This window comes from Haemaphysalis longicornis, unplaced genomic scaffold (genome assembly GCF_048455015.1).
Source record: "Haemaphysalis longicornis isolate Haplotype H1 unplaced genomic scaffold, Haemaphysalis longicornis Haplotype H1 scaffold_148, whole genome shotgun sequence".
NCBI classification, from domain to species: domain Eukaryota; kingdom Metazoa; phylum Arthropoda; class Arachnida; order Ixodida; family Ixodidae; genus Haemaphysalis; species Haemaphysalis longicornis.
In genome coordinates, this window is record NW_027526254.1 from 191361 (window position 1) to 215461 (window position 24101).

Genomic DNA, 24101 nt, shown 5'->3' on the forward strand with positions numbered 1-24101 from the left:
GTTTCAAACGATGCTTTATTTACTGAGAAATTAACCAATTTAGGTTAAATTTTGATTCTCCTTCCAAATCTTGAGTTGTCCTGACTATGCAATGACATCACAGGAGCAGGTCTTCAAGCTAAACCTAGTGTGCTGGGGAGCCTTGTTTAAAGTTAGTCAACCTAGATGGTGGCACCATACCGCGCCGGCCAGTTTACCGCCTTTGCTTTGTTTTTCACCGTATTTCTACCTCGCCTGGTTCTGTTAAAATAGAAAATAATCCTTCCGTAAAACATGGTGTCCACTCTACAAATATGGGCACCTAAGACAGCGTCGCTTACACCAACCGGCCAGTGCCGTCTGAGAAAATCCGAAAGTGCGCCGCAGTGCTGTGCAGCTAAAACAAGCATATTACGCGCATTACCGACAGTGGTACGCATCGATACGTTTGTGTTTGCACCATTCTTACTGCTCTAAAAAGAATGCACCATAAATGTAAGTGCGAATAGTTCGTTCGACAAGCCTAATTTGCGTCATTTGCCAAATGTGCCTTTGCTTTTGCCAGTCTTACCCAATCTCAGGGCTGGCACGCATGACATGATAGGCTGTGTTGGAAGAAATGAGCTAGAGGGTCGCATGATCATTCCCTTTTCACCTAATTAAGTAGCTAATTTCAGCAAATCGTACGTTGAAAATTGTGTCAGTGTGATTCTAATGAAGCCCTCTTTCCAATGAACCAAACTTGCGCTATGTCGGCATGGCCCCATTATCAATGGAAATGAATCGGGGAAGTTCTAGCTTGTTCGTTTACTGCCATTTCGGATGTTCCTTCAAATATAGTTCTTTAGGTGTCTTTTCAGAAGTTGTTTCGCTCTTAATCATGCCAATAGCTATTCTTTGTGAAGCCAGGCTGGCCGTCCACCGCAGGGCCACATTAGGCCAGCATGTATGCGAAAATGTAACCATATCTACCCATCACACCCTGAAAAATATTTCGTCGGTGACCATTTCTTAACTATTAAACGTCTCTGTCTCTAATCAGGGAAAATATCTACAAGGAAGAATACAGGGCAGCTTCGAAAGGATAGAGGAGAGAAAAAATGTGGTAACGACAGAAAGACACAGCTCAGATAGTCTTCCGGGAGGACGGAGCACCGTTAAAGTAAAGCGAAGGCCAGATGTTGGCTGAATTACCAAGATAATTTTTTCCTGGTACATGGCCAAGCAACGAGGTGCTAATGCATGAACGAGTCGAACCCACGTGTGTTCCAGGCTTGTGGGGAGGCAAGTGAGCGAATTTTTATAGCTCAAGGTATCTCTGCGGAGTTTCTATCGCTGCTGAACATACTCACCAAGCTCTTAATTAGTCAAAGTGCCCACGGCTTATTTTATGAGTTAGAAGTCCAGTATAATTTTAACCTAAAATACAGTGAAAATAGAAACATATATTCCTGCGATAAATAAAGCTAGCAAAACGTTTTGGCGAAACAAAAAATATACACATCATGTGAAAATGCTTGGTAATATGTAGAGCCCTAAATGTTCAATTTTCTGACAAGGTAAGGCCTGCCAGAGAAAGAGAAAGGTAAAGGAAAGACAACAATGTCGACTAGGCTGCGGCCTAGTATGTTATTCTACACGTGGGAAAGAGGAACAATGGGAAAAAAGAGGAAAACAGAAAAAGAAGGGGAAAGGTAAGGTAAGGTCTGAATGAATAGCGCCTGATGTCCTTCACTCATTCAGATAGTGCGCGCCGTTAAGAAGACCTATAACAACGTGTCGAGTGCCATGCGGCAGCACCCGGTTTCGACCCCATGACTCTCTCGCCGCGACGAGAGGTACGTGCCACTCATCCCACTACGCTACAAACCAAGACGCGAGCATGGCTATGAACGCGCCTTATGTCCTTCACTCATTCAGATGGTGCGCGCCGTCATGAAGACCTATAACAACGTGTCGAGTCTTTATATGATGTGTGGGCGAATGTTTGACGGTTTTACCAGTAAGCATTTTAGCTTCGCCCCTCTCATCATCATTCACTTCGTCGAGATGGCGGGATTTTTTTAGTATTGCTCGGCCAAGCTAACAGAAAGCTAGAAAAAAAAACACATATTGCACATTACGCCAGATGTCCGCATGTGCTGAAAGGCAAAATGGCATGTCCGTGGAAATTTGTGCAAGTAATGTCCTTGGGAGTGAAATACCATTATTATTTTTGAGAATTGAGTGAGACTACATGGCTATATATCATTCCTGTCTTATAGTTAAAATGCATCGTTCAAAGATAACAGAACAGCGAAACAAATTAAATATAGTTCCAGGCTTGTAAACTTGGGTGAAACAGCTGAACTAATTTAGCCACACTAGGGCCCACCTTCTACAGAGGCGGGGATCGCTCACAATGCCAGTCGAAATGCGGAGTGCGTACTCAAACCTCCCGAACGGAGGCCTTCTAGTTTATCCATGCATATATATGAGGTGGTAATGTGCCGCGTGACCCGGCGCACGAGCCTGGATTGTGCATGGACGTTCGTAGCATCGTCGCGGGAGGACTTCCGGGTCAACGGTAAGGGTATGAAGTAGATGGACCGGCAATGGCTTCGACAGCCCAAGAAGTGTGGTTCCGCAAGATCGTGTGTGGCAACCTTTCATTTAGCTACGGCTTTGTTGTTTGGCGATTGCAATCCGCTAACGGCCCCGCACCGCAAAGGTGCTCGTCGCACCCAATAGCACTCACCGCTCGATATACGTACTCGAAGCTTATGTGTGAAGGTTAGCTTCTTTGTCGGTGCATGCATAGGCAGGTAGATTTGCCTTGCGTACCGAGATTGCGCTATTGGCGCCCGTTGGGGTAGTGGTGTCATCGATCGGCCGAGAGGGGTACCTACGGTTTACGTGAAGGCCATCATTCCCTGGCATTGTGAGCGCCTAAAAGTTTCGCTATGAAAACTGCCGTACCGAGACCTACCAACGTGCTTCGGCAATAATTACTGGCCACGTATAATAACTACACTTTATTTGTGTCTCTTTTAAACATTTGATTGTCTTTTGACAGAAAACTTTATTAGCCTTTCTTATTGCGACATTAGGTTTCTGTGTTTTTAAAGCAAAGCTTTATACCTCTACCCCCAAAGGGTTCACTCGTGACCGTTGGTGAGAAAACTCCCGCGAATAAATAAAAAAATCTACTGGTACCGCCAGGAATCGAACCTGGAAATAATAGCGTAACAACGTGAGAGCACGTTGTCTTACCAATTCAGCTACGAGTCCACGCGGAGACGGAAAAGACAGGTGGTGGACTCACCAAGCACAGCGACGGGTTTGCCCCCTGCATTCTCGCTGAATGCAGCGGGATAGCTTCACGCGATCTCACGCGCCACTGTGCGCTCCGTCTACGGCACGTCTAGCGCCCCTGTGCGCGCCTTGCGCTTGTGCTAGGAGTTAAAAAATAAAAAAAAGCTCACACCAACGCATGGCATCTCGCTTCTAGTGCGCCAGTCTTCTAAAGCCTGTGGCCTCCAGTGTTGACGTAAAAATCCCAGATCCTTGTCGTCCGCCATCAAGCCAAACGACAAATCAAGGAACACATTCAAATGCTTTTTGATGGCCAGGCTCACTCCAAGCCCCAGCATCAAGATCCTGGGCCCACATCTTCAGGCCAACACCAAGAGTGACGTATATGTATAGCGCCTCAAACACAGCATCAATAAAATCATAGACATGATCTGGCGAGTTGCCACCAAGAAGCGAGGCCTCAAGGAATCCGATTTTGTGCTTGCTAGAATCAGATACGCTAGGTTTTGTGCTTGCACATAGAATCACATATGCTAGGTTTTGTGCTTGCTAGAATCACATACGTCACCGGTCTTCTTCTCGGCAAGGAGGACATCAAGATGCTTTATATAATAATTAGAAAGGCGGTTGAGTAGGCCACTGGTGTTCTCCTGAGAGCGTCCACAGAGAGGCTGCTTTGCATGGGGCTCCACAACACGGTGGAAGAGCTGATAGTTGGCCATCTTTCTAACCAGAATCCCCGAATGAGCAGAACTGTAGTGGTTCGCCGCATTCTTACCCATATTGGCTGGTCAGCACAGAATCTCACTCTGCTTGATTTACTCCCGCACTCTTGACGGCAAGAACTAAAGATGTTCCCTTTGCTTAGAAATGGGAATCCCTCACACGACGAGGGTAGGCGACAAGCATGGGCTCAAGTGCTCAACACCACGCTCTGAGGGGATCATGCAGCTGTTTACCCTGACGCCTCCCAACATCGCGCGCAGTTGTACGACGTCATCATGGCCACCTCCAGAACCGACCTTCTTGAGTGTGCCTCACTCAAGACCAAAGACATGATTGGTCAACGAGGGGTTCGGAAGTTAATTACCGATTCCCAACAAGCCTACCGGAATTAGCCGTGGGGTTGGGTGTCCCGACCTGCACTGCGTGTGCTAAGAACCCACTCTCCAAATGGTTCCATTCACCTCATCTGGACACGCGTCCAGGCATCCATACATGGGCAAGTAATACGCCCACAAACATACCTGTGCTTTTACCCCCAGTGCTATGGAGCTGCACGAAGGTAGTCACGCACTTGACTCGTTCAATGACCTAACCCAGCATTATCGCCTTCAGACAGACCCTGCCTTTGTCTTGCCCTGACCTTTCCAGAGAAAAAAACTACCCTATGGCACATACAATCCGGCTCCTTCCCACCCCCGACGCGTCTTCACCTAATGCACCCGACTTGCTACGACGCTGAATGTAAATATTTTTCAGAAGTAGAGACACACCGCCACGTAATCGGGGTGGGTACCTTTAGCCCTGAGCATCCTGCTCTCTTTCCGTCAACTACCGAACAACAGAAATTGGAGATGCTGCTTTTCAACCCCTGTCTGCCTACCCAGCAACAGTTGGTGGACAGATCACAGGGGGTGCGTACTGCATATGGGTTGCAGTGAAGAAAGAACCACTCACCTGGGCCGCACTGTGGGCCGTTTAAATATCTGATTAGAAGTACTGCCTCCATTTCCTTCTCGTTTTCCTCCTCCTTTTCATCCTCCTCCACCGTCTTGGCCATTCTTTGTAGAGCAGCATGACTAAATTTAAGGGACGTCGCTTGGGTAATTGTTGTGGGTGCCGTTCACGGCTTTGCTTTCCCATCACGTTCACAGGGTGGATTGGCGCAATTTTTGTGGTTTCGGATCGGGGTTTTTGCAGATCAGCCTGCACCGGTTTAGACGTCAGGCGTCATGCGGCAGGAATTATGTTACTACTGTTAAGTTTCCAATTATTATTTTAGGAATTTTCTCAAGTGAGAATTTCGAAGTCGCTCCTCCGCAAACCTTCCGATTCGTCGCCGATCCCTCAATGGGGTATGTGCTATACAGAAAAAAGCAACAACGACAACAACTTTTCTTCAACCCCTAGCAATGTATGGAGATAGCGCGGTGGTAACGCAATGGGGGGCAAACTATTGAGACCCATATACAAATTCCATCGTATCACATACGTCCTGTGTTCGTTCTTTACAGCCAAAACCATTTTGGTTATTGGACAAGAAGAGGACCAGGTTTTCACGCAGAATATCACTTTCTGCTTCAAACTCATCACCTGCCTGTTAAACAAACTGCAGAATCGCACGTTTCCCACCGCGGTTAACTGACGGTGGTATGCCTGGTTTTCTGTCTTCGCTTGAGCTGAAAACTGCTCGATAGAGGCTACTTAATTAAGAAGTGGGCCTTACTAGACCAGTAGTTCTATTCTCAAATAGTTTCCTATAACTGCACAAATTTTCAGTGCTTACCTTTAGTTCACATCTGGAGGAATCACCCTTGGTTTCCAGGTTTCGGTCAGCACGAATATCAGGCACAAACATCACGAGATCTCCCACGAGAAGTTTTGGTACCTGCAGCCATCAATTATAAATCAATCGAAGAGGTATAGTGTAGGAACTCTTCAAGAAAGTTTTTTTCATTCTTACTGCCACAGTTTGTGTGGTAAAATCCGTAATTTCAATGACGAGGCAGCGAAAGTAGCTTCAAGCAGCTGCGGTCCTCGTAAATAGTTATCCTTCGTATATATATATATATATATATATATATATATATATATATATATATATATATATATATATATATCAATGTTGCAGTCGTCATTGCCAGTGCTATTCGGCTTTGTCCGAAATATTTAATAGTGCCGAATGACGTGTTTGTCATGTTTATTTGATACAGGGGTAAATAGGTGAAAATAGAAGTCGCGAAAAAATCCGACGTTTTTTCAGGAAGCGGGAGTCGAAGCTACATCTCCGCATAACGCGTACGGTGCACTGACCATTTATGCTATTCCGCGACCCCTCCTCTCTCGAGTTTACTGCGGGCGATTATATTTACAACTGCTCTGAGGCCGGTCAACTAGCGCCGCCCCTTGACCACCGCGGGAGACGTAGAACGTCGTTTTTCCCAGCGGCAGCAACGTAAGACTTGGGCGAAGGTCCGGGTTAGCAATTGGCATATCCCCATTGCTGGAGCCAGATCCCTCGTAATTCATGTAGCAGAAAAGAAAGATACGGTACGAGGGACTCGGTAAGGACACATATCAAGGTTGCAGTCGTCATTGCCAATGCTATTCGGCTTTTTCCGAAATATCGAAATATTGATTAGTGCCGAATGACGTGTGTTTGTCATGTTTCTTTAATACACTGATAAATAAGTGAAAATAGTCACGTTCTCTATGATATACATATATCGATATATATATATATATATATATATATATATATATATATATATATATATATATATATATACATATATACACGACAATAGGGTTTGGAAAATGAGGGATTCGTTAGGAAATACAGAAAGAAATGCCGGCAGTTTACAACGCCAAAGAAGGCATAGGGGAATGTTTAGGCTATTTTTTACTGTTAGGGACGTTACACTATTTTTTATAATTAATTACGTGAGAAACAAAGAAAGAAAGACACGCACCCGATTAGGGACCGAACCCACGCCTTTCGATATATATATATATATATATATATATATATATATATATATATATATATATATATATATATATAGATATATATATATATATATATATATATATATATATATATATAGTCTGGAAGCATGAAAATTCACACAGAGCGCGAAAAAATGAGTTGCGTAGAGACAGGGACACACGAGAAAGACCTGAAAAATAAAAATAAAAGTTTGCTGGCGTTTCAGGAAGTACACTTCCTGTCTTCTGAGTGCAGAATAAGTTGATTCAGTGTTCTATACAAACACGCACACACACACACACACACACACACATATATATATATATATATATATATATAGTAAGGAAATAAGGGGCTCGTTAAGGAAATACAGAACGCTAGGTCGGCAGTCGACAACGCCAAAGGAGACATAGGGGTGTGGTTAGGCTCTTTATTTAATACCGTAATGAAGTTATTACTATTTCTTTAATATGTGGAAGAAAGAAAGAAAGAAAAACACGCTCCAGAGTGGGGACCGAACCTACACCTTTCGATTAGATCTCGATTGCCCGCCGAATTGGTAAGGCATTCGAGATCTAATCGAAAGGCGTGGGTTCGGTCCCCACTCTGGGCGCGTGTTTTTCTTTCTTTCTTTTTTCTGCATATTAAAAAAATAGTAATAACTTCATTAACCGTAGTAAAAAAAGAGCCTAACCACACCCCTATGCCGCCTGTGGCGTTGTCGACTGCCGACCTAGCTTTCTGTATATATATATATATATATATATATATATATATATATATATATATATATATATATAAGTATATATATATATATATATATATATATATCGTGGGTTCGGATCGTGGGTTCGGATCCCACCCGGCGGGCATTTTTTCACCACTTTCTTTTCGACTCAAAAAATTCTTCATCTCTTTCTATGACCCACCACAACCTCCCCTTTGCTTTCCGAGGTTTTCTTGACTGCCAACCCTTATTTTCTGTCTTATTTCACGGAGACCCTCATTTCCTATATATATATATATATATATATATATATATATATATATATATATATATATATATATATATATAGGGTTCAGAAATGAGGGGCTCGTTAGGAAATCTCCAGCCGACTGCCCCAGCCGAGTGCCAGCCGAATCTCCAGCCGACTGCCCCAAGCGACCGCTTGCGTCTGCCTAAATAACCTTCGCTGGCTGTCCCGTAGACCCACTCCGAAGTCTTCCCCATTGTTCCTGCGTTCCCCCCTTCTCGGGGCCCTCGGTAACTCGCCACGATCGTACGCGCGCGTCCGAACTAGCGATCGTGACGTCACCCTCCGCACATGCACGCTGGAATTCCGCAGCTGGCATTGTCCTCGGAGCTGGCAGGGCGAAACAAAGACGTGAGCACCGAGCCGGAGGGCGACCCCGGATTCCACAGCACGTCACAAAATGGCCGACTCCGTCCGGGACGCCATCATGTCGGCCGCCCGAATATATAAAAAAAAATAGAGGGCCTGGCCTGCAGTTTGTGACACAATTCATGAAAAGATAGAAAACACACCGCAGGTGCAAGCGTATTACGCGGCATCGGGAGGTATGCATCTGGCCGGCACATGGTACAAGTTCAGGGTACGCCGATGCGGTCAGCAGCGAATATTCGAAAACAGCAATACAAAAAAAGGGAGCGGAAAGCAATCACACACGCTCGCGTGCACAAATTGAACAAGGTGAGAATGTGAAAGCTAACAATGGTACCGGAGCCTTTTACCCAGAATGTAATGTCCAGACTTGCTTGTTAAATTTGGTTCAGTGAATCCATCGTGCTAAAAACGCGGTGCTAGCGCGAAACTATAACCGTCTACGAGGGGTCATGAACTGATGCGAGAATATTATCGAGGGAAGGAAATGAACAGGCATAACACAAGCCCGAAAAATGACACCGAAAGTTTAGTCCGAGGAAAGACACGTCAATTTTCCATAACTTTTATTGATGCCAAACGAGGCTGACCTAAACTTATCGATAAGGTACGAATCACGAACCACGCGATCGTGTTGCGTTCCGAAACTAGATTCAAGAATTGTGGCCTTCAGTTGTTCAAACGAGTGACCAAGAGTGTTAACATGTTTTGACACAGGCAGAGAAGGGCAGGTTTTGATTGAGAGTGGTCATTGTTAAACCTCAAACGAAAGTGTGTTTCAGACTGGTCGATGTATGTTTTGCCACAGAGGGTGTATTCCAGCATATATACGACGTTGGCGGAATCACAGTTGAAGTTCCCTTTTACATTAACGTAATAGTTGGAAGGTGTGCTGGTGGTGCACTGTGTGGTGGTCATTTGTGGGCATACCTTCCACCGTGGTTTGTTACACGGCATGCTACCAGTAGTCTGTGGTCGGCTGATGCTGGATTTGGTGAGCATCTTGCCCAAATTTTTGCTGCGTCTATAAACAACGCGTGGCGACTCGGTAAATATTCTGTTTAGGCGTTCACTTTAAGCAAGGATATTGTGGTTTTTCCGTAGTATGGATGCCACTTTCGGAGAAGAGGCCGAATGGATCAAACGAGGTTTGTTTGTGGATTGGATTTTGGAGCGTTTTTACAGAGAATGCCGGTGCGGTTCAAGTGGTTAGCTCGTGTAATCACGTCATCGATAACCTGCTCTGGGTATTTTTGATTGAAGAGCGCGGTTTTACGTTCTCTGCAGGTAAAATCACAATTCGCCTGGCTTGTGGAGATTCGCCAAAACCGGTGACATTGCCCATAAGGTATTGGCCGCCAGCTAACCGCTTATGACAGGCTGTAGACGTTTGCGTCACGCCCCGGGGGTTGAAAAGAAGGTCCCCTTCTCCCCGTGTAGTCTGAGTGGCGCTGGCTACCACCCTCAAGCGTCAGATACAGTTGTAATAAATATAAATACCCCAGAAAGTGAAGCAGAACACAGTCGCCAGATAGCCGAATTGGTAAGGCATTCGAGATCTAATCGAAAGAAGTGGGTTCGGTCCCCACTCTGGGCGCGTGTTTTTCTTTCTTTCCTTCTTTCTCGCTTCAATTAATATGGAAAAAAATAGACATTTCACTAACGGTAAAAAAAAATATAGTTTTACCATTCCCCTATGCCTTCTTTGGCGTTGTAGACTGCCCGCATTTCTTTCTGTATTTCCTAACGAGCCCCTTATTTCCTAACCATAATATCCTGCGAAAGCTTAGCGAGGGCCTCGGTTGTGGCAGCCTTGATGCCAAGGTAGCATAAGAGGGTTTCCCGCCAGTTAACCGCTTATGACAGGCTGTATACGTTTGCGTCACGCCCCGGGGGTTGAAAAGAAGGTCCCCTTCTCCCCGTGTAGTCTGAGTGGCGCTGGCTACCACCCTCAAGCGTCAGCTACAGTTGTAGTAAATATAAATACGCCAGAAAGTGAAGCAGAACACAGTCACCCAGATAGCCGAATTGGTAAGGCATTCGAGATGTAATCGAAAGGCGTGGGTTCGGTCCCCACTCTGGGCGCGTGTTTTTCTTTCTTTGCTTCTTCCTCGCTTCAATTAATATGGAAAAAAAATATAGTTTCACTAACGGTAAAAAAAATATAGTCCTACCATTCCCCTATGCCTTCTTTGGCGTTGTAGACTGCCCGCATTTCTTTCTGTATTTCCTAACGAGCCCCTCATTTCCTAACTATATATATATATATATATATATATATATTTATATATATATATATATCTGGCAGCTTTGATTCCAAGGTAGCCTAGGAGGGTTTCCCGCCAGTTACCCGCTCAAGACAGGCTGTAGACGTTCGAGTCACCCCTCGGGGTTCGTAAAGAAGGTCCCCTTCCCCCGTATAGTCTGAGTGACTCTAGCTGCCACCCTCAAGCATCACGTACAGTTGGAGTAAATAGAAATACCCGAGAAAGTGAAGGAGACCACAGTTTTTACATAGCCTAATTGGTAGGCCATTCGAGATCTAATCGAAGAGCGTGGGCTCGGTTCCCACTCTGGGCGCGTGTTTTTCTTTCTTTCTTTCTTTCTTTCTTTCTTTCTTTCTTTCTTTCTACTTAATATATTAAAAAATAAAACTTCATTAACGGTCAAAAAAATAACCTAACCATTCCCCTAGGTGTTCTTTGGCGTTGTAGACTGCCGTCATTTCTTTCTGTATTTCCTAACGAGCCCCTCTTTCCAAATCATATTATCCTGAGAAAGGTTAGCGAGGGCCTCGGTTCTGGCAGCGTTGATGCCAAGGTAGCATAAGAGTGTTTCCCGCCAGTTACCCGCTCATGACAGGCTGTAGAAGTTCGAGTCACGCCCCGGGGGTTGAAAAGAAGGTCCCCTTCTCCCCGTGTAGTCTGAGTGGCGCTGGCTACCACCCTCAAGCGTCAGATACAGTTGTAGTAAATATAAATACCCCAGAAAGTGAAGCAGAACACAGTGGCTCAGATAGCCGATTTGGTAAGGCATTCGAGATCTAATCGAAAGGCGTGGGTTCGGTCCCCACTCTGGGCGCGTGTTTTTCTTTCTTTCCTTCTTTCTCGCTTCAATTAATATGGAAAAAAAATATATAATTTCACTAACGGTAAAAAAATATAGTCCTACCATTCCCCTATGCCTTCTTTGGCGTTGTAGACTGCCCGCATTTCTTTCTGTATTTCCTAACGAGCCCCTCATTTCCTAACTATATATATATATATATATATATATATCGAGGCTGCCAAATAAGTATATATATATATCTGGCAGCCTTGATCCGCCAGTTACCCGCTCAAGACAGGCTGTAGACGTTCGAGTCACTCCTCGGGGTTCGTAAAGAAGGTCCCCTTCTCCCCGTATAGTCTGAGTGACTCTAGCTACCACCCTCAAGCGTCACGTACAGTTGGAGTAAATAGAAATACCCGAGAAAGTGAAGGAGACCACAGTTTTTACATAGCCTAATTGGTAGGCCATTCGAGATCTAATCGAAAAGCGTGGGCTCGGTTCCCACTCTGGGCGCGTGTTTTTCTTTCTTTCTTTCTTTCTTTCTTTCTTTCTTTCTTTCTTTCTACTTAATATATTAAAAAACAAAACTTCATTAACGGTCAAAAAAATAACCTAACCATTCCCCTAGGCGTTCTTTGGCGTTGTAGACTGCCGTCATTTCTTTCTGTATTTCCTAACGAGCCCCTCATTTCCAAATCATATTATCCTGCGAAAGGTTAGCGAGGGCCTCGGTTCTGGCAGCCTTGATGCCAAGGTAGCATAAGAGTGTTTCCCGCCAGTTACCTGCTCATGACAGGCTGTAGAAGTTCGAGTCACGCCCCGGGGTTCGAAAAGAAGGTCCCCTTCTCCCCGTATAGCCTCAGTGGCGCTGGCTACTACCGTCAAGCGTCAGATACAGTTGTAGTAAATATAAATACACCAGAATGTTAAGGAGAACACAGTCGCCCAGATAGCCGAATTGGTAAGGCATTCGAGATCTAATCGAAAGGCGTGGGTTCGGTCCCCACTCTGGGCGCGTGTTTTTCTTTCTTTCTTTCTCTCTTTCTTTCTTTCTTTCTTTCTTTCTTTGTTTCTTTCTTTCTTTCTTTCTACTTAAATAATAAAAAAATATAACTTCACTAACAGTCAAAAAAATATTATAACCATTCCCCTTTGCCTTCTTTGGCGTTGTAGACTGCCGTCATTTCTTTCTGTATTTCCTAACGAGCCCCTAATTTCCCAGTCATATTATCCTGCGAAAGCTTAGCGAGGCCTCGGTTCTGGCAGCCTTGATGCCAAGGTAACATAAGAGGGTTTCCATCCAGTTACCCGTTCATGACAGGCTATAGATGTTCGTGTCACGCCCCGGGGTTCGAAAAGAAGGTCCTCTTGTCCCCGTATAGTTTGAGTGGTGCTGGCTAACCACCTCAAGGTTCAAGTACAGTTGTAGTAAATATAAATACCCCAGAAAGTGAAGGAACACACAGTCACCTAGATAGCCGAATTGGTAAGGCATTCGAGATCTAATCGAAAGGCGTGGGCTCGGTTCCCCCTCTGGGCGCGTGTTTTTCTTTCTTTCTTTCTCACGTAATTATAAAAAGATAATGCAACGTAACTAAAGGTAAACAATTGTTTAACCATTCCCATATGCCTTTTTTGGCGTTGTAAACTGCCAGCATTTCTTTCTCTATTTCCTAACGGGCCCCTCATTTCCCAATTATATTATACTGCGAAAGCTTAGCGTAGCGAGGGCATCAGTTCTGGCAGCCTTACCCGCCGCGGTGGCTCAGTGGCTAAGGCGTCGCGCTGCTGAGCACGAGGTCGCGGGTTCGATTCCCGGCCGCCGCGGCGGCTTTTCTGATGGAGGCGAAAAGCAAAAACGCCCGTGTGTGCGAGATTTCGGCGCACGTTAAAGATCCCCAGGTGGTCGAAATTAATCCGGAGCCCTCCACTACGGCGCGCCTCATCGCCTGCGTTGCGTCGCCGCGTTAAACCTCATATTCATCATATTCATCAGTTCTGGCAGCCTTGATGCCAAGGTAGAATAAGAGGGTTTCCCGCCAGTTACCAGCTCATGACAGGCTGCAGACGTTCGAGTCACGCCCCGGGGTTCGAAAAGAAGGTCCCGTTGTCCCCCTATAGTCTGAGTGGCGCTGGCTACCACCCTCAAGCGTCAGGTACAGTTGTAGTAAATATCAATTCCCGAGAAAGTGAAGGACAACACAGTCTCCCAGATAGCCGAATTGGTAAGGCATTCGAGATCTAATCGAAAGGCGCTGGTTCGGGCCCCACTCTGGGCGCGTTTTTCTTTCTTTCTTTCTAGTTGAAATAATAAAAAAAAATAACTTCACCAGCGGTCAAAAAAATAATCCAACCATTCTCTTATGCTTTATTTGGCGTTGTAGACTGCCGGCATCCCTTTATATATATATATATATATATACTGCCCGAAAGTTTAAAAACGAAGCAATATTGCTTTGGGAGCAGGCAGCGTTTTAGCGAAGGTACACATAATCACAAGATTGTCCAGTTTAACACAGCAACCTCACGTTGTAGTTCTTGTGTCCCTCAAAGGAACAACCATTACAGGAAAAGAATCCCAATAACGAGTTTAGTTGGCCATTTGCGCACTTTTGAAATTGATTCTGAATTGATAACGAGCTGCACGAGTGAATGCAACGTCTTCGGCTAAAGCACAGCCTCATGCTCTCGATGTTCGCTTTAGACGGATTTAGCACGGCCAGCGTGTTGAAAACATTAGGCGGGGTGATCATTTTATGATACATTTATGCAATGCAAAATAGCGTGTCTTAAAGCCCCAGACCTTCCTAAAAAATGCCGTTACAATGCCTGAAATGCCTCAGGGGTTTTTGAGCCACTTCTTTTGACACCAACGAAAAAAACACGTCTCATGAGCTCTCTTTGGGTACTACATGATGCGTTAGCGTCGTCTAGTGCCCACAGTACCAATGCTGATTCGAAGAAAAGGCGTTTTCTTCAAATTGATCGGAGTGGTGGCAAATGGCGCCTTACCTGATTTGAAAATATTCCTGATGCGTTCATGCTGTTTGGAAATACGGCTTACAGTTTCATTTCATTCTCGTTTGAAATTGCATACAGTTCTGGCGTTACTGTAAAAAAATATTTTTCTGGTTTTACAGCGCAGCGGTAACCTTATTGCGGGAAGGCTTTTTTTGTGACGTCTCATAGGTTGCTCAAAAAACGATGCCGCAAAATTACGCAAAAAAATGCACACTTTATGGGAAGTCATATACGCATTATTATGTGCTGCTTGTGTTTCCATAGAGGACCAGCTCAGATAAAGTGTACAGTACACCTAATTGAATAAAATCTTCTCGCGGCGCTACTGATAAATATGTTACGCGCGTAACCTACACAGAAAGCGCTCCCTGATAATAATCACTAAAGTGCAAATTTCCGCTGTAACCGCTGCGCAAGAAATTAGGCGACGTCACTAACCTCCTAATACACAAAGCAGGCTGGTCCCTCCGTGGGTCATTTAGGGAAAGAGAGCACGTGTAGCATTATTAGGAGGAGGATCAGAGAAACATCAATGCCTGCATGGACGATTCCCTTGCTCACAGTAGCCTTGATACACCTGCTCGTACCCCAGATGCTCAGGGAAGCTGCAACGGCGGCAACAGCCGCCAACTCTTCCAAAAATAAACCAGGCACCAAAAACGCGCGGTAGTCGCCAAAAACATTTCAAATATTCCTCCAGATTTCCTGCTCCAGTAACTGTTGACCCCGTCTTTATATCGCCTTAAATAAATAAAGCTCAGAGAAAACCTGTTTTCTTCCACGAACACAGTCTGGAGAAACTTTCCCTCGACGTCAGTGGTGATTGACCTTGTACCTTTGAAAACTCAGTCAGTATGACGCGAGGTCAGGGTTAAGGTTTCCATTACCTTCTAACATGACGTTATGCTATTTCGGACACCACTATTATAAGAAGACGCGTCAAACACTGTTCGCATTTTTCTCTTGGACCGATCTACAAGTATGTATCTCTCCTTGGTTAGGAACGTATAACTGCCACCAGCGAGAAAAGATTTCTCTCAGTGATACCACTTTGGTGCATCCTTCTTTCATGCACGTTTAATCGCCCCGTAAAACTTCTCCACAGCTTCAGGTCTTTTCAAGTTCTTTTTATTGATAGAATAGCACGCCCTTCCCACAGGGATATCCTACTTTTCACTGGAGTTCCACGTAATATGGTCATTTCGTATTTCATACTCTTTTTTTCAATCTCTGTGATCTCCAGTTGGCTAGCAAACACTTCGTCCTCCTCATTTTCCGCGCTTATTTTTCAGAAACCCCAGAATTCGGTCAGAACCTTTCAGACCTTGTTAGCTTTCACTGACGCTGGAAGTGCGTAATGCACGCACGCTGTGTAACATTCCCTCCTGGAATCGGGGGGTGGTGATACAGTCCCGCGTAGCAGTGTTTTCATAGTTTGGCGCATCGTGGTCACTTGCTTTATGCAGACGAGAAGAACAAACAAGTCGTGGTCCAAGCCAATCAGAATTTTTTGGTTCACGCATGCCGATGTGCACCTAGTGCTGTGTGTCTTAACGCATGTTCTCCATCGTCATTATGACCTGATCGTCTCGCGTGGAAATATGTTCGTTGCTTATAACGCTACAAAAAATTCTTTGGTCCGTGCGGATTGAAGTGTTATTTTGGCAGCAATAAGAAGGAAGACTGTTCAAAGTTTTAACTGTTTTTACCTGCAAAACGATCACAGTGAAAGCTTCCGTTTTCGAAGAATCTCGGCTTGTCTTAGGACGCTTTCACAACACCCACAGCCTTATTTTTTTCCTTGAAGAATTCACACACTAGTGTCTGGACGCATCGGCAGTAATAAAAGTGCGTCCTTCTTGCCCTTCCAAAAACGATGTCTTTGCTCCCAATGATGCACATCTTGCGGATTTTGCAGTTATAGTCGGGACAGAATCTAAGTGTCCAGTTTGCCACAAATCCATCGTATCGGGCGAAGCGGTCACTTTCCAACTTGCTGCTGACATGCCGATAGGTCTTTTCATGCATGTAGAAACTTGTCACAGCAGGCAACTCGGCAGTCTTTTACTGCACTACAGTTGTTGAAGCAGCCCCAAGCACCAATCTTTCGTTGTGAGCAGCTGCTCACAACGAAATATAATACTCGAAATATAATACTCGATTGTTCGCCGTCAAATGTTTTTGAGCACAGCTTTTTTAGCAATTCTTTGCGGTGTTGCAGAATACGCGCATTTCTGGTTTCTTCACTGAATTTAATTCTACAGTTTCGTTGTTATCTTGTTGGTTCACATATTATCAGACAAAAGTGGGGTGTTGTCGCAATACGCATTGTCGCGTCACTGCTTCCCGACACCGGACTTCATAGTCAAAAATCCTGCGAAGGGAATAATGACCTTGCTCCGGCTATGACGTCTGGTGCCATAAGTCAAAAACAGCTTCAGTTAAAGTGGATGCCCTCATTGGGGGCACTGGTGTCTTTTCGAATTGTGGAAACTTTTATAGAATGTACAATGTCGGATTGCAGTATTCTGAAGAGACTATTAAGTAACGTTAGGGGGTGATAACGGGACTAGCGACCCGTACATTCAATTTTTGAATCTCTACCTGGACCAGGCAGTACAAATTGTTGTACACTGGTAGGCGGCCAAACAGCTCCAAAGTGGTCAGTTTTTACGCGATGAGCACGAACTGCTGTACTCTGTATTGAAAACGTGCTTGCGTGAAGCTTCCAGATGGCCGAAACGGGTGCTCCAGTGACAGGCTTGTTTACATAATTGGTTATGCCCAAAGTGCTCAGTTTGTCATTCCGCAAGGCTGATAACCGCATTAAAACAGTGTCGGTTTTTTTGGTTTAACCAAACTTATTGAGATGAAGCTGATGTACCTTAGTATTGCTGGTACTCATAGTTTGGCTGACCGGTCCAGTGTACCGGTCGAAATGCATGGAAGTCTGGCAAATTTCATTGCTCTGGCAAATTTCATTGCAGGTTGAGGCTGGGTCCACTGCTTTGTCACCGCATTTAACAGAGTGTGGAGTTTTGTAGTAGCAAGTCGTCTCACGTCTTTTGAAATGTAACATCTTCGGCCTCTCTTTTTCATCGGTTGGTGGAATTCCTCGGTTCCTGAAAGCAAATTGGTCACCTCGGCCGCCGAGCCAGCGGTTTCTAAGTAATGTTTCTTCCGCTCAGAACACCGTTCAGTTGTAAGCGGAGGCTATGGTGCCGTCGGAGTAGTCGTTCAATCGTGCTCTCCAGGTAGTTGGTGATCCCGTGACGAAAGCCAGACGCATACCGTCTGCTAGCATGCATGCGTATTTCCGTGCCTCGTTTAGGTTGGCCCCCTATACAGGACACAGAAATTGGCACCACGTAAAAGCCTTCGGGGCCCTCCGTCTCTCAAGCAGCATTATATAAAAGCTAGTCCACGTATATTGTTGTATTTTCAGGCTCCGTTCTTTGTCGATGTCTGTGGTCGCTCGTTATATGCCCGCTACTTTACCGCTCACCTCTGTTCAAGAAGGAAGGGACCACACCTGCATTTTTAGAACACCACTTCCCAGCCCATTTCAGCGGCCTCACTTTTTGTTGGAGCGGTGAAAGTAATCACGTTCACTTTCGAGAAGAGGGCAATGCTGGCCAAAGAGCTCTTAATACTGAAAGAACAGCTGGTACCCGTGAGAAAAAGAGAAGACAGCACGAGCGCTGAATAACAACTGCAGTTTCGTTAGGCAGCCGAAAAACATATAGAGAAGCGCCTGTGGCCTAACGAAAATGTTGACATAAAATACGCGCATCACACCCAAAGAAACAAACGTTATATGCGCGTACAAACGTCTTTTTTGAAAGCAAGGTCGTGCTGGCTATTTCTGCCATTTTGCAATAAACCACAAACAAAACAGGAGGTAACGCAGATATCAAAATTTTTTAAAGCATGCTGCTGAAATATCCCTGCTGCGCACGTTATGGAATTGCCAAAACCGTTGTTAAAAGGGGTCTCTTAACTCGAGAGCATTTCTTGAATGAATAAGCCATTTTACGATGGTGCCGGCAGGCCTTTTGCAGCCGTATTTGACAGGCTTCGGTGGAAAGAAGTTTTTCGCGGAAGCCAGAAATTAGAGCGCAGCTGAGCCAGAACCAAGCGCGCGCTAACGAGTGGGAAAGGAGAAGGGGTGACAGTAAGTGCGCTGGGAAAGACAAATCCTCAGACAGGAACAAAAAGACCCGTTATTTGAGGAAGAACCATAACCTCAGAGTGGATGTCATTATTACCTAGCGGCTCGGCTCACAAGGTTGCCAGACGTACCCTGAACTGATGTCACTGCAATAAGCGCCTAATCTGAAGTAATTCTCTGGGTGATCTGGTAATTCGCCCGAAACATTGTCTGACTTGGTTTCAGTTTTCTTGCGGGCTCCCTGCGGACAAAGTGTCTTTGCATGCATTCATGTTGACGTTTCATGACGTTTACCGCCACTATTCCTTAAGTTATACTCTTTTGTCGCTGCTGATGGTGCACAATGCGTGGCCAGACATAAAAAGCTGGTAAAATTGCTACAAAGATAGCGGCGGTGGCTCGCCAAGGATGTTTGCTAAGGATGTGTGCTAGAGTGCCTAGTAACTCGCCAAGGATGTGTGCTAGAGTGCCTACGGATCGTCTGCAAAACGAGCATAAAGTGTGATGCTCTGCTAGGAACATCTTGTGCAAGAGCGAGGGATGCGCTAGTGCCGCGGCTTGCGTGCGTTGCACAATCGTTTTCTGCCTTCGGCTAAGTTGCGGATTTGGCCCGGGAAGCCTACATCTGCCGCTTGTGAACATTTAAGTGATGTCTTTGCAACTAGTCACGGTGTACGGTAGCTCTGGCTCGTACTCGGGTCGGATTGACAGTTCTCGAGCATAGAGGTCGGGACCCGCACCCAGCCAGGACCCACACCAGCTCTATGAGCCGTCCCGGTGATTTGCATTTGGTGATGCTCGTTACGGCCGTGGGAGAGATCTTCCCCTTGCGGTAGTTTGCGTAGGTGGTCTTGGAGACTTTGACCACGGTCCGCACTCCCGTTTGTGCGAGTGCGAGAGCCACGGCCTGTTTTACTACTTCGACTGAATTCGTCTTCCGTATCGACGCGCCGGTGACCAGTTTATTGATGGTGGTGACGACGGCCGTTGCTCTGGTGCCGTGCTTGGGAAGCGAGGCGTCCGCGGAGAGGACCTCGGGGTACTCTTCCAGCTGTCGAGACAGGGCCTTGCCCGCGCAAAGCATCTGTCGTGGTTCCTCCCTGGCGGCATGTTCCAGGGGAGGGGCTTGGTCTTGATGATGTCGCTCCACGTTGTGGGGAGCGTCTTCATTGTTAGTTGCTGTTCTATTTGCCATCCTATCTTGATAAGGTTGGCCCGGCCGTGCTCCCTCCGGCTCAGCCTTATTCTCTGGTTGGAATGGTGTGCTACCACCAGCACTTCCGCCATGTTGAGGGCACTCACGTCCAGCAGCTTCTGTGTGGACGAGTAGATTGGCAAGCCCATGGCGAACCTGACTGATTTTATTATCGTCGTGTTCAGCGTCTTGTTGTTCGCCTTAGAAAGCTGGAGGTACCGGGCAGAGTACGTTACGCGTGGCACGACGAACGCCTGCACCAGGCGCAGTGCGTCTTCTCTTTGATGCCTCTTTTCCGGTTGGTGAGTCTCCCGATCATGCTCAGGATCTGTTCTGATGTTTTATTGATTTTGTTCATGGCCGCGTGCACCTTGCTGTCGCTCCGCAATAGCAGGCCAAGTATACCGATCTGCTGCATTGGTTTGATCTCTGCGGCTTCGATGGTGATAATCACGTTTGGTGGCAGCTCTTTCTTTGCTATTCTGGACTGTACCATGAGAAGCTCCCATTTCTCTGGAGCACAGCTCAGGGCGCAGGTCTCAGCAAATTCATGGACAGTCGTTTCCACTCTCTGCAGGGCTTTTTCCGCCCATGTATCGGACGCCGCGCGGTTTCTCTACACCATTACATCGTCGGCATAGAACGCGTGGTCCATGCCTTCGATCTGATTTAGTAGTGCAGGCAGGGCAGGAGGGCCAGGTTGAAGAGCAGAGGCGACAGGACCGACCTCTGTGGCGTACCCGTGTCTCCGAGCTCGAGAGGCTGCAACCATTTCTCTACTATTTCTACTCACTACTACTCAACCATTTCTCTTGGTCACAAAGTTTTTATCTAGCCGTAGGTCTTACGGGCACTCCCCGTCTTGCGCAGGATCTCGAGCACGCTGGCTTGGGACAGGTTTTCGAAGGACCCCTTGAGGTCCAGAGCCAGCATCCCCCGGGGCGCGTGCCTCGTTGCTCTCTTGATCACTAGTTCGTGTAACTGGATCAGGATGTCTTGGGGGCTCAGGTGCTGGAGGAATCTGTACATGGTCGCCGGCATCTGGCTCATCTCGTCCAGGTGTGCTTGAAGTCGTCTGAAAACCATGCGTTCCATTACCTCGCTCACGCAGGACGTGATTGAGATCTGGAGGATGTTGTCGATCGTCAGAGGTTTGCCATTTCTAGGTATGAACCGTACCTTGGCGTCTGTCCATTCTGCGGGCCACTTGGAGCATTCCCAGGTACTGTTGGTGTGACACAAGAGCTGACGTGCCACCGTATCGCTCATGTTGCTGAGCAGCTTGTAGGTAATGGCGTCCATTCCCGGTGGGCTCTTCTTATTACTTTCGTCAAAAGCTGTTGGCAACTCTATGATGGTGAACGGTTCGTACAATTCCAGATTTTCTGGTCCCCCGTACTCCTCTGGTATCGGAAACCGTGCTCGCTCCATCCTTAGGTATTTCGCCTTAAGATCTTGAATAGGCCTTTGGCGGTTGCTGTCGTAAGCGTTCAGAAATTTGGTGGGGTTGCGGTTGGTGGAGGTCTTCCTGCTGAGCGGATCGACCAGGTATCTTAGCTGGCACCAATTTTTGCGCGCCGACAGCTTGCCCTGCAGGCCGTCGCACGTACTGATCCTGTTCTCTCGGCGCAGCTTGGTTGCGTATTCAGCAGTCTGTTGAGTATCGCGATGCGTTTGACGAGCTTCTTTTTTCGACGTTGACGCTTCCATCTTCGCGTTAGCGAGTGCCACGCCACCCAGATTGTGGGCTATCTTCGCGTCGATGAAGGGCGTCTGCACCGTAGTCTCGACTTCTTGAGTAAATCTGTCGAGCGCTATCTTTTGCTCTCGCGCCCAATCTGTGTACGTTTTATGCCTGCCTTCCTCCGCATTTTCTTCGGAGGTATCGTTTTCTTCGTCCACGTGCTTGCGCATTCGGTAGCAGCCAGTGATCCGGAGTTTGCTGATGGCCGCCCGTAACATTGATCCCTTGATGGACATACTTATGACGGCTTGATCGGAGCCCAAGACTAAGTCTCCGTTCCGCCAGGCCACTTCAAAGGAGCCCGCCATCCGCTACAAGACCGGTGTGGTGTCCCTATTGATGCGGTATCCCTTTCGGGTGACGACGCCAGTTTCGTTAAGGAGCCCCTTGTCTTGGTCTTCCATTGCCTTTGCTTGGGCCTTGCCTCGTTTAGACTGGTGTTTGTAACCCCATGTAGCGTGAAGGGCGTTGAACTCGCCGAGGATCTGGAGTGGCCTGGTCCCCGCCAACCTCTTCGCCTAGCTCAATGTTTTTGAAAGTCCTACAGCCTTTGTGACGGCCTGCAGTATACGCTCACCACAAACAAGTTTCCGGCGCTAGCGTCCTTGTGTGAACCTCGACCAGTGTGTGGTCGCAGCCCCTTCACGGCGTAAGGTGCTGGGTGGCTGCCACGTTGTTGTGCACCAGTATCAACGACTCGCCTTCCATCGGGTCCATGTAGATCACGTATCCCGTGACTCTGGGTCTGCCGTGCGTCTCCTGCAACGCGATCATGTCCGCTTTCTTGTCGAGTCCATCTATGTAAAGTTGTAGCTCGGCCTGCTTGTTGAGAATGCCCATGCAATTTCACTGGTAAATGGCCGTGGTATCCCTCCCGCTTGTCTGCTTTTTACTGTTTGGCTTGTTTGCCATCTTCTGAAGTTTCGATGCGACCACGCCAGTACGCGATTGATTCCTTGTTTTTATTGGCCCGTTCTTTCCTTGGCACTGCTAACCTGTTTTTCACAGTTATGATTGTACCTTCGCCGCCAGTAATTCGTGCTTGACTGACAGGACCTTTACTTGGCCTTCTAAGGTCTGGCATCCATATTTCCAAGCTTCTCGTTGATTTGGTTGATGGCTGCGAGTATCGCTGCCAGTTCGCCACCTTGCGGTGGTGGCTGATGTTATTTTGACGTCTGCGGTGCGCTACTGCCGACTCGTGGTCAACGGTGGTTCCGGCGTCCACAACTTCTTCAACATTCCATGCTTGTTACGTGGGCAGCGCCTCTCCTATCCGCTCTTGGTAGTGGGAGGCAGCCCCTCTGCGGCACCTTGCGTTTTTCGTTCGCGTCCTCGGGTGCCTTCCTCGTTTTGGTAACATTAGTCGCTGAGCTACCGCTAGCTAGCGCATCTATTTGACTCATGCTTGCTCGGATCAGCACGTTCTGTTTCTGAATCTGGGCGTTTTGCCTATCCATTAGTGTTTTAAGTTCCGTGCATTCGCCGCACTCTTACGTGGTGCGGCGTTTTGGATAGAGGGGCGAGGTGCGGTAGTGTTAAGGGGTGGAAAGTCTGTCGTTCCCTAAAGAGACGGAGGACCTGTGGGTCCAGCCCACCTTTCTCTTGACGAGTATTTCTCGTCGGTTGGAGTCAGCCCGGGCTCTCTAACTGCTCGGGGACCTCGAACGGAACCCCGGTATCTTCCGCTAGAGCCTCGACAGCCTCCTTTCCCCATCGTCTTCAAGCGGCAGCCGCGCTTGGTGCCGCTTGATGGCGCCTGGCCGGCCTCGTTCGTGCCGCCCGGTCGGCGTTCTCGAACGGCTCCACAAATAGGTGCTGCATTAAAGTCGCGCTGCAGGTCCTCTTTTTTTTGGCGGCTGTCATCATTGGCTCGGCGGCGCTCCCAGCGCCGCCGCCGCACCACGTATGGCGTCTTAACACTTGCCTTACAGGCTCGATCGGTAGTGAGGTGCCTGCCGCCGCACAGGCCACACTTGGGCACGCACGCGTTCTCTCTGACCCGGTAGGCGATGCCGCATCGCCGGCAGATGCGATTTTAGGGATTCGGGCACACGCCCATTTGGTGTCCGACGCGGCCACACTGGCAGCAGACGTCGATCTGCTTGCGGTGCAGGGAGCATTCAACAAGCAGGTTCCCGTAACGCGAGTAGTTCGGAACCTTGCGTCCCTCGAAAGCGATCACCACGCACCTGGTCTTGCCGATCCGGTTCGCATGCAACGCCGTCAGGTTTTGCTTGTGCACCACCTGGTATTGAATTTCTTGGGCGGTATCTTCTATCGGGTGTCTTCTAACGTATTATTCCTTTAACTGTTCCGTGGGGTGCCGATTCGTAAGCGCTCACCTCGCGGCACGTCCTCGAATGTCTATGCGTTCTACCATAGCATACTGTCGGCGGGCTCCCTCTTCGGGGTACTCACGATGATTATGTTTCGCTGATGGTTTGGGCAAATAAAGCCTTCCCTTGCTGCAATTGCGTCGAATTGTGCCGCTGCAGTAACGTCTCGGCTGATTTCGACCTGGGCTACAT

The 24101-nt window shown here is 47.1% G+C and overlaps 1 protein-coding gene across 2 annotated transcripts in view; it reads right to left on the reverse strand.

The window, feature by feature from the left end:
• The window catches only part of LOC144165710 (uncharacterized), a 133999-nt gene extending 127989 nt beyond the window's left edge, over nt 1-6010 (reverse strand). Inside the window, exon 1 of one of the 2 annotated variants that reach the window (XM_077695507.1) lies at nt 5783-6009. In XM_077695507.1, the coding sequence (XP_077551633.1) occupies nt 5783-5854 (72 nt within the window). In that variant the 5' untranslated portion in view covers nt 5855-6009. Of the gene's footprint in view, nt 1-5782 lie in introns of both variants that reach the window. The other variant, XM_077695506.1, reaches the window with a different exon arrangement.
• Between the last annotated feature and the right edge of the window lie 18091 nt (nt 6011-24101).